The sequence below is a fragment of the Pogona vitticeps genome, chromosome 6 (genome assembly GCF_051106095.1).
Source record: "Pogona vitticeps strain Pit_001003342236 chromosome 6, PviZW2.1, whole genome shotgun sequence".
Lineage (NCBI taxonomy): Eukaryota > Metazoa > Chordata > Lepidosauria > Squamata > Agamidae > Pogona > Pogona vitticeps.
The window spans coordinates 69,452,701-69,467,852 of NC_135788.1; the positions used below are offsets into that span (position 1 = coordinate 69,452,701).

The 15,152-nt window shown below is 40.4% G+C and overlaps 1 protein-coding gene across 2 annotated transcripts in view; it reads right to left on the reverse strand.

Annotated features, from left to right (window-relative positions):
* Nucleotides 1-15,152, reverse strand: part of ITGA9 (integrin subunit alpha 9) — a 389,935-nt gene that overhangs the window by 101,540 nt on the left and 273,243 nt on the right. For both annotated transcript variants that reach the window (XM_078377516.1, XM_073003815.2), the window contains exon 27: nucleotides 5,024-5,143. In XM_078377516.1, the coding sequence (XP_078233642.1) occupies nucleotides 5,024-5,143 (120 nt within the window). The remainder of the gene's footprint in view (nucleotides 1-5,023; nucleotides 5,144-15,152) is intronic.

The window sequence follows — 15,152 nt, forward strand, 5'->3', positions numbered from 1 at the left end:
ACAAAGAAGTAGCACTGGGAAAACACAGGAAGTTTAGAAACATTATGGGACTACAGCACTGTAATCTGGAAGTGCTGAGATAGCGATGATAATGGTGATGTTTAATCCTCTACATTCTATTGGACTTTCAAACTCTGCACTTAAAATAATATTTTTCTGGCATGTTGGATAAGGCTTTAAAAACAAAAACAAAAGATCACTAACATCATATTGCAGAACTCAGAAAAATTTAATCGGGGGGGGGACCCTTCAAGATCCTTATAAAGACATTAATAAAAATGTAAGAGATTCTTTAAAAGATCATTATAACAATACAAGCAATATGAGCAAGCTCATGTTTGGATATTAGAAAATGGTTTTCTTCAACGGAACTTTCTCCCTAGTAAATATGCATAGAATTGCAACCTGGGATACTTATCCCAAGTATCACTTATCTGGTTTAGAGGGTACATCTGGTCCTTCAAGCTGCAATCCTATATTCAATTATCCAGTACACTCAATGGGACATATCGCTCCCAGTGCACTCAATGAGACATTACTAAATACTGTAGACATGTGTAGTCAGTAACATTCTTATGAAAAGCTTAATGTCTATGGAATATAGTTCTTTGAAACAGGAATCCCACAAGGGGAGAACTGAACTTAAAAGGAAAGGAAAGGAAATACACCAATGCTTTCCTCCTAGAAAGAGCTTGGGTGTGAGTTTTAGCCAGTGGTATAAAGACAAGTAATACAGTGTGAGATCATGAGGAGGGAAGAATAGATAAGCAGAACTATAATGGATCTTTGCCCCCACGTTCAGGTTCCAGTTGGATCCTTTCATCATGCTTGAAGTGTTTTTCAGCTGCACAAATAAGACGTAAGCAGAGCACTTTTGAACATTCTCCTAACTACGCCCTGTATATTTGTGGTCAATGCTTCTGTAAGCAACACCATCATAAACATAGTAAAATGTACTGTTTGTTTACTTTGGTTAAAAAGGGTTCCATACATTCAGGCTACATTATTAGGACGAGGGCTGAAATGTTAGTGTAATCTAGAGCATATGATGTTTAAATTAGAGCCCTCCATGATTTTATCTTTCTGATGTTACATTGCAAGTAATCTCGCTGAGGCCTAGGCTCTAGCAAAAAGCTGAGATTGCCTGTTTAAAATGGTGAGCTCTCCTGTAGGTAAAATGGTTGGCTGGTACCATTAGGCAAATTGAGCCAGTTACCTCAGGCACTTGATTGAGGATGCATAAAAGAATATTTATTTATTTATTTATTTATTTATTTATTTATTTATTTATTTATTTATTTATTTATTTATTTATTTATTTATTTATTTATTTATTTATTTATTTATTTATTTGACTTTCATGCCACCCATCTGGCTGTCAAGGCCACTCTGGGTGGTCTAATATATAAAACATAAAAGACAACAGCTTAAGAACAATAAACAAAATAGCTATAGTAAATCAAAATTAACAACAGAGCACATATGCAAAAACACAGAATTAACTGAAAATGATTAAAAGTAATTTAAAGGCAAGGAGGCAGAACTGATAATATAAACACTGAGACAACCAGAGGCAGCAAATTGTTAGTTATTCAGTTTACTGCAGTGGTAGTTTTACCTTGAAAGGGAGATGTATATGAAATGTTGACTTCAAAAGTGTGTGTGTGTGTGGGGACCCTTAGCTAGGCCTTAGCTACGCTTGGATATTTTTCACCTTTCATCCTGTGGTGTACTTACCATCTTCCATTCTGCCTCAGACAGGAAAATGTCTTAGACCAGACAGTTCTCCCCTTTGCCCTTTGCTTACTTGTCTATACCAGAGGTGAGCAACACATGGCTGAAGAGATGGAATTCCATCCAGGCTCTTTTCTGTGATTCCTCCACCCCAAAACTGTACCACTACATTTCAGTGGCAATTTATGCTACTACATACATATTTTATTACAGTCCTTAGACCAACTAATTTATGGTGCTAAATGCTGACAGTAAGCCACAGAAAGGAAATTAGCTCTGCCCCGCCATTAGAGAAGGGAACAGAGGAGAGAAAGTCAAGGAGCATTACTGCAGTCCATACGACCAACTCACCTTTATTCTGTGCAACACTTTGGTTGTTGTGGGTTTTTCAGGCTCTTTGGCTGTGTTCTGAAGGTTATTCTTCCTGACGTTTCACCAGTCTCTGTGGCCGGCATCTTCAGAGTGCTGTCCTCTGAAGATGCCGGCCACAGAGACTGGTGAAACATTAGGAAGAACAACCTTCAGAACATGGCCAAAGAGCCCAAAAAACCCACAACAACCATTAGATCCTGGCCGTGAAAGCCTTCGCTAACACTTTGTTTGTTTGTCTATCCGTCTGTCTGTGTAAAGAAACTGGCAGGCCTATAGGGACAGGAGGCGTTCTTTCCTTGTCAAAGAAAAGGTGCCGATATAGTAAAGCAAGGTAGCCTGCAGATCTCAAAATAAACTAACTAGCTAGTTAACTAGAAGATATCATTTTTCTATAAAGAAACCTGACTGGTTAATATTCCATAAATGAGAGAGTTTTTTAAAAATGGATTGTTGTGCATTGTACTGTTTTTAAATGTATTTTTAGTATTGATTTCATTTGTCATTCTTAACTAATTTAATATAATACTTATTTAATTCTTTTTAAATATTTGCATACTCAGCTGTTTTAGATTTTCAATATTTTAATGTAACACATTAAGGAGAAAGGTGGGTTAATATTTTAATAAACAAACAAACAAAACAAAACAATCATCCAACAATATCTTGATATCAAGAGGATGGTCAACAAATAATTATTAAAGTAAATAAATAAAGAACAAGAAATTATAAAACACAGAATGCAGAAAACTTGACTAATTCACTCACATGTGAGAAACAACACATTGTCAGGACTAATAATTAAGCTTTGGATGCAATACACTGCATACAACACTGATAAGAGCCACCACATTTGATGTAAAGATACTTATAATAATGTCTAATTTAAAGTAGAAGAGAAGAACTACAAACAAACAAACAAAAAAGAATGTCAGCAGACAAATGGTACAAACCACATTTTTTCACTAGGGAATTACAGACAAAATGGTCCAGAATGGCTAAGAAATACTTAAAAATCCTTCCAGGTGATGTTGTGAGGAGGACACATTTCCCTCTCACAGCTAAAGGATGGTGGGGATATTAAGGTCATTGTAGGAACAGAAGAACAGAAGCATATTTTGAAACAGAAAAATGAAGACAACATGAAGCAGATAAAGAGGTATTTTGAACTCTTGGCTTGTCTCTCTGAAGATCTGATCCATATCTTGGAAAAATTACTTGTGGGGGCAACATATCCAGAATTCCTAGGGCAACATGGACAGTGACCATGCTGTCTAGGGGATTCTGGGATAGATAATCCAAAGAGGATGCTTCTCTAAATTATGGGTTGGATGAAGGGAAATGCTGCCGGTAGGAGTGCTGATGTTTCTAAATAAATCTAATTTTCAAATAGCACCTAAAGTTTCCAGTGATCTCTCTTCCAAAAAGAAGTTTCCAGTGATCTCTCTTCCCCAAACCTGGGGAAGCACTTCCTTGGAATCTCTTGCTGCTACTTCATGGGATTAAGTTTCCTTAGTGAGAGACTGTGAGCCAGTGCGACTGAGTCAAATCGGAAAATGTGGCACCAACAGGACATCATCGATGGGAAATAATCTGTTTTTTGCCCCTCATACCCAGCATGAACACACTGGGAAGAATATATTTACATGCAACCAAGCATGTGCACTTGTTTATTGCTCCCATTCCACCTCCCTCACCTTTCCTCCCTCCTGCTATCTATATGTAGAAATCGGGCAGGAACGTATCTTTTGCTTATGTGCATCCGTAAAGCTGGTCCTGCACTGCTCATAACACTGTCATGTTTGTCCTCATACCTGGCAATATATTGGCACCATCCATGTAAGAGCTCTGAAATGTACTTTTGGACTGCAGCCCATGTTGACCAGGGAGATTCTGAGTTGTGGTCCAAAAAAGTAACATTTCCAAGCTCTGCTCAAAATGCTGAAGATACTTTTTACTCAGTTTTCTTAGTGAGGAGAAGACTGGTGTAAAGCTGACAAAGAGCTGGGAATGACAAAAGACGGACAATCTGAACAATTTTTTCAAAGGCTCATTTGGTAATGATGGTGACGACAATGTCTGCTTAATGACATGCTGATTTTGCTGCTAAATGGAAGAAGTAGAACTAGGTGCTGACTGTAGCGTTCACCCTGATTATGTTAAGTAGTCATGCATATTCATGTTGCAGGCTGATGTTGCTGAGAGGCAGAGCCGAGAGATATGTAAAAAGAGGCGGAGTCAGAGAGTGAGTCAGTGAGAGTCAGAGGAGTGAGTCAGAGTGGAGTGGAGAGATAGAGTGTGGTATCTGGGAGATCTGAGGTGAAGAGTGAATAAGAACTGTGATAACCAATAGAAGGTTGAGATGGATGATAAATAAACCTGTAGAAGTTACCTATGATTAATAATCAAACATCTGTAATCAATAAACAATTTTTATTTAAAAGACAGTGAAGTTTGGACCTGCATCTTCATCCTTTCATAAGTAAAGTATGTTGATTTAGTGATCAACTGGTGGCAGCGGGTGAAAAGGAGTATTGGTTTGTCTTTATGTGCTCTGTCTTTGGGGAGTCAGGCAGGGGCCACGAGGTGCGAATGCCACACTGACTAAACAATCTCCTTGAATTTTTTACTGGAATCCAAATGGCACATAAAATCCATTTGTGGGAAAGTAATGCCTTTGTCCTCCACATTCAGATTCCAGTATAGCTTCTCTTTCAGAGCCTTACTTTTTGCCCATAAGGGAAATGAAGAGCAAGTGTTTTTCTGATATTTAATGGTCTCAGTATAGATTACTGTTTATTATTCATCCATGTTAATGGATGTGAAATACTTACCACAGACTGCAAAAAGAGAGTGTGTGATTTTATGCCAAGGCTGCAGATAATTCTTGTGTCTCTGCTGTGTCTGACAGATAGCTTACCTTCCATAGTAGCACAGCCAACAACAGGAAGATGAGAATTCCCACCAGCAAACTGATAGCAATGATCCACCCGACCACATAACCACGAGGCTCCAGATTATGCAAGGCTTCAAAGACCACCTTCAAAATAATTAGGGGGAAAATCCATTTTTAACAACTTAGTTTCATTACTCCATATGACAGATAAGTTGCACTGCATTTTCTGTTAGGATTTCTTAAGGTAATGCTATCAACCACACTGGTGAAGTCTAGCTTTCATGGCTGTTTTCCTCAAGGGAGCAAAATAAAATATTACTGATAACAAGTCATGTCTTGTCCTTGGAAATTCCACCCTACTGCAATTCTAGCTCCCACCCCATCCCCGACATAAAAATCCCTTCAGTGCTAGCCATCACAAGAACCCAGCTGACGGCATGACAATGGCAACCTTCTCTGATTTCAGAATCTTGCTCATAAACAAGCACGATCAACAATGAAAGAGGAGTGATCTTCACCAAATTAAGTCATCCACCAGGATGGCTCTGTCTTTACTGTCCATCTGCAAGCAGGCAAAGAACTTTCTCTTCACGCAAGCTTTCCCTGAATGAATGGCTACCTAAGAGGGGTTATTAAAATTGGGTTGCTGTGTTTCTGTTGTTTCTAATGTGTTTTAGAATTGCTTTTACCCATCAATATTAATATTAGTATTATATCTATTAAATTCTGTAATTATTTATTGCTTTTAGGTTCAAATACTGTAAACTTCCTTGGGTCCTTTTCAGGAGAAAGGCTGATTGGCATATAAATAAAATAAAATAAATATTTTTATTAATAAATAAACAAAGCTGAAGCTGGAGAAGTTAATCAATATATGGGAAATGCTGGTGGGCAGGAACAGTTTCATAGGAACTGCTCTCAACACTGCTGTCACTGCTAAGGTAGACACTGTTAACATAATCACTGCTAAGAAGTGCAGAAATCCTCTGTGGCCCGGAAGAGTGATACCACTTCAAACATCCCTGATGATCTACAGGGTGGGATATCACCATCCTGCCTAGAAGAGCAGGAGAAAAGTGGCTTTATTTTTTTTTTTTTGTTCATGCCTAATTTTGGTGATGCTTTTCTATCAAATGGAACAAACCAGAGTTATATGTGGCCTGTGGGTCTTACAGATGGCTCCTTAAATGTCTCCATGGACAAGGATACCAACACAAGCAGCAGCAGTCACGTTTTTTTCCATAGCTGAGCCTATCTTCTCATTAGGAAGTTTCTTTAGGAACTTGCTCTCTTAATAGTATTCACTACTGAAAAAAAAAAGGGGGGGGGAAACCTACCAAACTCCTAACATTCTTGCACTGACCCTCTCTGGAATGATAACACAATGTAGTTGCTGATTTTTCATGAAGGAAAACACAGCATCTGTCTTCCAGCAATCTATTCCAGCCATTGTATCTGTTTCCCCAAAATGCTGTTACAGCTACAACCTTCTGAAGAAGAAATGTTTGCAATTAACTATACAGTACTCTAGATCTATGTCCCTCTCAAAATCATGGTGAAATTAGATCACTCAAAAATAATTCAGTGCTTCTGCAGATGGGCTTTTTGATGGGAAAATTACATCTGGATGCACTATTATCACATAACTTCTTGGTTTGATGACATAGTGGTGGAGCTGCTTGGCTCATGTTTCCATGAGTTCAAGTCCTACACCAAGAATAAAGATAAAAAAGCCACACTACTAAAGATAGTGTTTCACTTCAGATTGAATGGACTACGTTAACTTTTATGGGGTGTTGATATTCAGCTGTATGGGTACCACAAAGCACCAGAAAAAGCATAATGAAAATGGACTTAAGATTTGCCACAAATAGTTGCTTTCAGTAATGGCATAGGAGAAGAATATTTCTTTATTTACACTATTTCATGGACACTCTACAGTCAGGGTCTGCAAGCAGTACACATCAGAATATAGTTAACGAAAGATTATTCACACATTGTTATCAAAATATTGTTCTTTTACTGAATATTTATGTCTTTTTATGTTTTTATATAAGTATTCAATAAAATAGTCAATACAAAAATAATGTAACAAGTCACTCATACTATTTGGAGAATACTTTTTAACTAAAACAAACTATTTTAAATAAAAAGTACTAAGAGATCAATTTTCCGCAATGGCACCTAATAGCAGAGGTGCTTTTCTACTACTGGAAGGGATCTCTATGGGATAGGGAGCCTGACCTACTCCAGTGACTCCCAGTATGCCAATGGGAAGTGGAAAAGATATATCTACTGCTAACAACATCCCTAAAGAAAGGCTATGCTCAAGTAATAAGCAAGCAAAATAAGCAAGCAAACAAATAAGCAAGCACAGCTGCTACATAATCTACTGGCTAATAGGAATAATTTTACTGCTGACAAGACATCAACAAAAATCCACCAAAGTAGCTCATTGGAGTAGCTTTCAAAGGGAAAGTGTCTTTTAAAAACACCTACCTTTATAAAAAGCTAATCCGCATTAATAAGCAATGGTTTATCACAAAGGCTAAAATCCTATTCAGCAAATTACGTGTATGTAAAGGTCACATATATTATCATCAAGGGATAAATGCAGGTAATTAAAGAGTCCCTATGTTCAGCACAGGGTTCCCTCAACTTGAGTTCCTACGTTCAACACAGGGTACCCTCAACTGACTCACCCTCAACTTCCCCGCAATCAATCTCATTGCAAGAGAACTAGGCAGTCTCCAGAATCTAAGTAGGAACTCTTTAATTACCAGGAATCCTGGTAATGTCTGTGGGGAAGAGAAGTCCACTAGCAATTAAAGAGTCCCTGTTTCAATTCCAGGGGCTGCCTGATTCACCAGTAGTGAGACTGACTGTGGGCAAGCTGTGGGAACTCTAACTACCTGCAGTCACCCTGGCCTGGTGATTTTATGACCCTTACACAAACACTATTTATTCAATAGGATTTGGCCACTATTTCCACTCCTGCTAGCAGCATTCAGAAGAGGTAGGAGACGTGGTGGTGCTGTGGGCTAAACCGCAGAAGCCTGTGCTGCAGGGTCAGAAGACCAGCAGTCGTAAGATCGAATCCACACGATGGAGTGAGCTCCCGTCGCTTGTCCCAGCTCCCGCCAACCTAGCAGTTCGAAAGCATGCAAATGCAAGTAGATCAATAGGGACCACCTCGGTGGGAAGGTAACAGTGTTCCATGTCTAAGTTGCACTGGCCATGTGACCACGGAAGATTGTCTTCGGACAAAACGCTGGCTCTATGGCTTGGAAACAGGGATGAGCACCGCCCCCTAGAGTCGAACACGACTGGACAAGAATTGTCAAGGGGAACCTTTACCTTTATTAGGAGACCTGGGGCTGAACACTCTTGACATATTAAGGAGGATATTAAACCTGTCTTCCTTCTTTTGTTGTGTCCCTCTGAATCACATCTCCATTTCTTTCCCATCCTTTATTTCTATCAGTTTGCTGATCAGCTGGGAAGTAGTAAAAAGAAGGTGGGACTCTGTGGGCTGCAGAGAGAGCACATGGTGGTCTTGCTACCTATAATCTATTAGATCCAATGGTGGGAAAATGGCACCAATAGGGTATTGATGTAACATACTGTTTCCCTCTGTATGACAAGCTACATCGGCCTGTAAAATTTTGAAGAAGTGGAAGTTATTCCTCCTTCCCAGATGTTGGCAGAGATGTTGCTGAAGAAGAAATATGACATCCAGACTCCATGCTTTTGAACTGCTTACATCCTGGTTGCAACTGAACGATCTATAATAGAAGAAGCCTTGGTCTTTCTTGGACTCCTTAACTGTAACATCTCTTTCAGAGTAGTTAATATGAATGTATTTAATTCTGCCTTAGATCTGACAGATTTCCAGCAGTGAACATACATTATGGTTAATGCAGGAGAAAGGATAAATGGATTGGGAGAAGACGATGGGCCTGAGCAAAATTAAAAGGGATATAAAAATGTGGAGTGAATTACAGACTCATTTTCATGCTTTGAACAGATGCCCAAGAATCTGAGTGCCAAACTGGATTCACTCTCAAATGCCAAGGAAACAGAGTGCAAAGCTGGATCCAGCTTAGAATGCAGCTTGAGTTACAGCATTATTTAGCTTTTGTATTTCTCTCCACATTGAAAAGCTCTTATTGTATATTTATTTAGTTTTTACACTTCATGTTCCACTAAACAGCCTGTTCAGGATAACTTATAGGACTGAATTAAATAACTATTTTAACCTCAGTCAGGAATTTATTTAGATATAAATTTGCAATGAGGTTTGGCAGTTGGTTGAAATGGGAAGAAGCCAATGCTTGATGGACCCATTCACTAGACTGCCAGCCCTATAAAAACTTACTCGAAAAGCATCTCACAAAAGAGAAAAGGCCACCTTCGCTCAGAATCTGACATGATGTACATGAAAAAAAGTGTTCACATTGCAACCAATAGGGTTTATTTATTTTATTTTTATTTTAGGATGTCTGTTTCTTGTGATTAGCTTAACATTCCTTGATTTCACTGTATCTAAATGTCTAACTACGAATCTCCAAATATCTGTCTTTTAGTACTAAGAAACAACAGTATCTTTTTGAAATGTACAAAAATGCTCATGAAACAGCATTGTAAGGACAGGTTGGGAAAACAGAAGTTATTGGAAAGTTATTCTAAAAGTAATCAGTTACAAATGCAGATCCAACGCCATGCAAAACCTTGGTCACCATTATACTATTTTTATCAGAAAGTATTCAAAAGGTAAGGGGGAGACTGTCAGAAGGGAAGGCTTCAAAAGAAAGGAGAAGGAGAATAGTGGACCGAAACATTTGTTATATATGAATAACTGTGGTTATACAATACGTTTGGTTCTCTCTTGCATTCTGTGGGTGGGGGTGGGAAGAATGAATCCTTTGAGCCAAACCACATGTCTTGCCTTTCTTCTTGAACATGACCCAACACAAAGCATACCAATTCAGAGAAGCCAAGAGACATATGGAAACTGAGTGGACAAAGATTAAAAACTAACATTCATGTTAAATGAGAATGAGATTACACACTGACGTTTCAAAACTAAATATGTCCAACGTGCTCCTTTTCAGCTTCCCAGAAGCCAGGGCAACCTTCCGACAACAGAGATTCTATTTCGTTTGCTCCAGCGCAAAATAAATTATACTAAGTATAACACCGACTTTTTAAAACCCCACTTTAGGCAGTATGAAAATGTTATTTTAGAAATAGCAAATAATACAGGGAAATATTCAATTTCACTTACATTTATACTATATGTATCATTCTGAAGAGTTTCCAGGTTCTTTAATACAATATATGCTAAATATATCAGTGTAATACCAGTGTAATCCTTGATATGTCCAAAGAAAGACATATCAAGGCAATAAACAGAGAGGTCTAACATTCTGCACTATATAAACTTGGAATCTAGGTGCTTCAATGTCTCTATATTAACACCACGACCACCGCCTGGGAAGCTGATTTGGTAGGTCCAGGCTTGCAGTTAACACTTGGGCTTTTCAAATACATCAGAGTCAGCTATGCTACTGCACCACAGTCCTTCCTACAATCTATGAGCAATGATTGAAAGAAGGATCTCATGTCTGGCATTGCCTACCATTCTTCCCACTGGCATGGGAAGCAGCCACACTGATGGCCCTGCCTAGGCAGTTGTTTTCTTTTAAATATTATCAGCAGCACATGGGAAGGAACCAAGCCACAGTGGCTCCTCCCATAATGCATGAATCAGAATACAACTACAGTGGCAACGACTTTCCAGTAATGGTTTCACAAGTATGAAACAAATGTTCTGAATGAGCAACATGATTTTTAAAACAAACATACCGAGGGCTGTTGTTCAGCACTAGCAACAAACAGAAGAACAGAAAAAGAATGCTATGCATTCAGCAGAGGGAAGGATTTGTTGTTGCTGAACCAGTGAAAAACTTTACTGGCAGCAGAGCTGGACTGAAAATTTTTTTGTCATAATCCAGGCAGTACCCTTATCTCTTTGATATTATAACTGATATGGGGTGTAATTCTCAAGCTTCAGATAGGAATGTGTGGCCCTGCAAGGATGCTTGACATAAATCCCTCTGATTACTTTGTTTTCTACTGATGTTCCTCAATACACTGCTGTGAAAGCAACTGCACATGTTGCTTTTACAGTCTGGCCAGTCCTGACCATTCATAATGAAATCACCTCTGGCCCATCTGAACTCTGTGTACTTCTAATGACATTTGAGACTGTTACAATTTTGGCGAGTACTTCTGATTCCTGGCTTCATCCAGTACTATTGGAATTCTGATTCTAAGCCCCTAGGCTGCCTTCAAAATGGCAGCCAAATTGTTTTAGGCTGTGATCCCAACTGCATTTTCTTGGAATCATATTGCACTGAAAGTACTTGTAAGTAATGTAGTTAGGATTGGTAAGCCAACCACTATTATAGAGCTTGAAAATTATTTTAAATAACATGTAGTAAAGACAGTTTGGTACCAAACCAAATGAAGCCAGGTAAAGCACACACTATGAAATATTCTACATAATCCACAAAACATACTAAATGCAAGTTGTTTTTTTGTACTATTCAATAGTATGGAGTGTGTCTTTCCTTTATAGATGGACAATGCATTAACTCAAGATCCACCTTTCCTCTGTACGTTCCAAATACATGTTCATTCCCATAAACACATACAGTGGTGCCTCGCTTAGCGAGCGCACCGTACAACGACGAATCCGTATAGCGATCCCCTTTTTCGGGATCGCTATACGGAGCACCCAATCGCCGCACCTCGCTTTGCGACGATTGGGTGTCCGGCGGCCATTTTGGAGCCGCCGATCAGCTGATCGGCGGCTCCAAAATGGGCGCTGGAGGACCCGAAATGGCCCCGCGCTGTGTTTTCGCGCCCTCGGCAAGCGAGGGGAGGGCGCGAAAACGCGGCGCGGGGCCATTTCGGGTCGTTTTGAAGCCGCAAAACAGCTGTTTTGCGGCTTCAAAACGGCCGCGGGCAACCCGAAATGGCCCCGCGCGGCATTTTCGCGCCCTCTCCTCGCTTGCCAAGGGCGCGAAAACGCCGCGCGGGGCCATTTCGGGTTGCCCGCGGCCGTTTTGAAGCCGCAAAACAGCTGTTTTGCGGCTTCAAAACGACCCGAAATGGCCCCCCGCAGCGTTTTCGCGCCCTCGGCAAGCGAGGGGAGGGCGCGAAAATGGCTGCCCGGGGCCAGGAAACTTCTCTAAGTGGGAAGTTTAGGGTCGATTTGGAACGCATTAAATGAAGTTTAATGCGTTCCAATGGCTTTTTACTTCCCGCTTAGCGAAGATTTCGTATAGCGAAGGTTAATCCGGAACGGATTAACCTCGCTATACGGGGCACCACTGTATTTGAAACTATAAAAAGAAAAAAATGACTTGAGAAAAGCCTGAGAAAAGGATATATATATATATCATTGTACCTGGGGTTGGTCTGCAAAGCTCACAAAGCATGGCACGGCACGGCAGAACAGTCAAGATGTTCAGCACCAAGGACAGCTCCTAGTCAGCACCTTGCTCCAGGGAAGCTACTTATACAGTACTACTGGCTCTGAACTGCTCCTTCTATGCTTCACCTCTTTCCTTCTATGTTAGGAGTTTTGAATGGACAGCTTCCTGGCCTGCCGCCCGGGACATTGTCATCTATTCAGAAATATCTGTTAGCCACTGATACTGGCATTGGCATACCGTCTTTCGGAATCACAGAGCTCATGAAAGTGAGTAGCCTGTCTCAGTGCCAGGACCAGACCATGGAGGAGCCATGGCTGTAGTCTGCACAGAGGTTTCCAGTTAAAAGGTGTCCAATGAGCTGCCCCAGAGGTTGAAGGCCTAACTGGCTTGGATGTCTCTTCCTCTGGCTGCTCAGCTTCTGAGTCTGTGTCCTGACGCCTGTTGGATGCCTAGGATACATCTGTTGGTCTCTTCTTTTGAAGTGCCCCTCTCTAGAGCACACTTTCACTTTCCTTCTCCCCCCCCCCCGTCTCTCCCTTCTTGTCAAGACTGTTTCATGAGTTCAAATTCTTTCACTGTCCCCTATTTGGCTTCATTGCCATTTTCCTTGCATTCCTCATACCTTCACCATTGTCACCTTCTTTCCTCACCATTTCCTCTTTACTTCGGACTTTGCTCCTGCTTCTAAGGCTTGCCTTTCTGTCTTGTGGAAGGACTTTGTGGAGAACAGCACAAAGGATAGCACTCTCCACAGAGCCAGGCTCTAGGGAACTCTTAGAATCAGGCTTTGCTTGTGGTTTATCCAGGAAAATTTTTTAAAAGGTTCCCCCTGACCACTTGTCCAGTCGTGTCCGACTCTAGGGTGTGGTGCTCATCTCAGTTTCCAACACATAAATCCGCAGACAATCCTCCGTGGTCACATGGCCAGCGTGACTAGATATGGAACACCGTGGTGGTACCTATTTATCTACTCGCATTTTTGCATTTTGCATGCTTTCGAACCACTAGGTTGGCAGGGGCTGGGACAAGCGACGGGGGCTCACTCCATCATGTGGATTCGATCTTATGACTGCAGGTCTTCTGACCTTGCAGTACAGAGGCTTCTGAGGTTTAACCCGCAGCACCACCATGTCCCCTGTATCCAGGGAATAGCCCATGTCATAGCACAGGCAATTTCCTGGGACAGTCTATCAACAATGTGTGACTCTAAGAAGTCCTCAGAACCCAAGATTGGAAAGTTACTATTCTCTAGAAATCTGCTCAGAACAGAAGCAGCTCTGTTGATTTGTGGGGGTTAATGCATGAGAGGTAGTAAATCTGACACTTCTGGTTATCTGCTGGCCTGTGTTGCAGAACATGTTAATAAGGTTGATTTGGAAACAAGAAGGCACATTTTGACACCGAACAAGGGGTACAGCCTTTTTCTGTGGGCTTTGTTCTGGTAGAAAACCATATGCTTTTTCTATAGGTTCTTCCAGTGTTGCAAATCATGGGTTAAAATGCGCTCTACTAGTCTGCGGAGTTAAAACACTGCTCATGACTCGTGTTTGATTCCAGCAGATTCTGGTAGCCAGCTCAAGACTGACTGACTCAGCCTTCCATCCTTCCAAGGTTGTTAAATTGAGTACCCAGCTCTCAGAAGGGCAATGTGTAGCCTACATAATTAAATTGTAAATCACCCAGAGAGTGTTTAAAGAACTATGGGGTGGTATAAAAGTAACACACTTTGCTTTTTCCTTTAGTCTTGTGGAGCCAATAGCCATTTACATGTATTTTGCCAATCCAGTGAAACTAGCTGTTTACTCTGAAGTAACCTCTAACAGGTATTCAGTACATTGCTGTTCAAACCTCCATGTTATGATCACACGTCATCTTTCCAGGGTTGCAATTCATATACCCCCTTAATTATTTTAACACTTCATTAATACAATACTTCAAACTTTGACAACCTCACTTTATCTAGTGGCAAAGTTGGTTCTGATTAGAATGTTTAACCATTGGAGCAGAGTTGCACTTTGTGTTCTAGATTCATGGAAAGAGAGAAGATGAATCCGGAAACCACACAGTCCCGATCTAGAACATCAGCTTTAAAATGTGCCATTTCCAAGTACAATTATACTTCTTTTCGATAGGCTTCTATGATTTACATAGCACTGAGAATATTTACAATTGAATAACAACAATAAAGGTCAGAAGTGCAGTTATTTACATGGCATATAGCAAGAACAGTTTCATTGCTGTTCATTTCTAGATATCTTTAGAACTGATTAATGAGTTTATGTTGGGAATTAACAATATGTTCCGTGATTCAAGGTGCTGCAACATGATTGCAGCCTTGAAAAGTAGCTAATTAAATAAGTGGAGAAAAACAACAACATTGAGAACCCCCAAAAGATACAACTTTTCCTGAAACATCCTTACTGGAGAGCAAGCCCTATTGAACTCTGTGGCATTCAATTCTAAAGAGACATGCATAGGGTTTCACTACACAGTTTCATAATCTTCTATATGACCTAATCTTCCAGAAGGAGATAAGTCTCCAGGATTTCCAAAAGCCTGTGTTAGATTAAAGCAGGCTTCAGTTTTGCCCTGGGAAGCTGAACTCATTGCTTAGAAAAAGGCACAAGTTGAGCTAGCTGCAGCGCAAT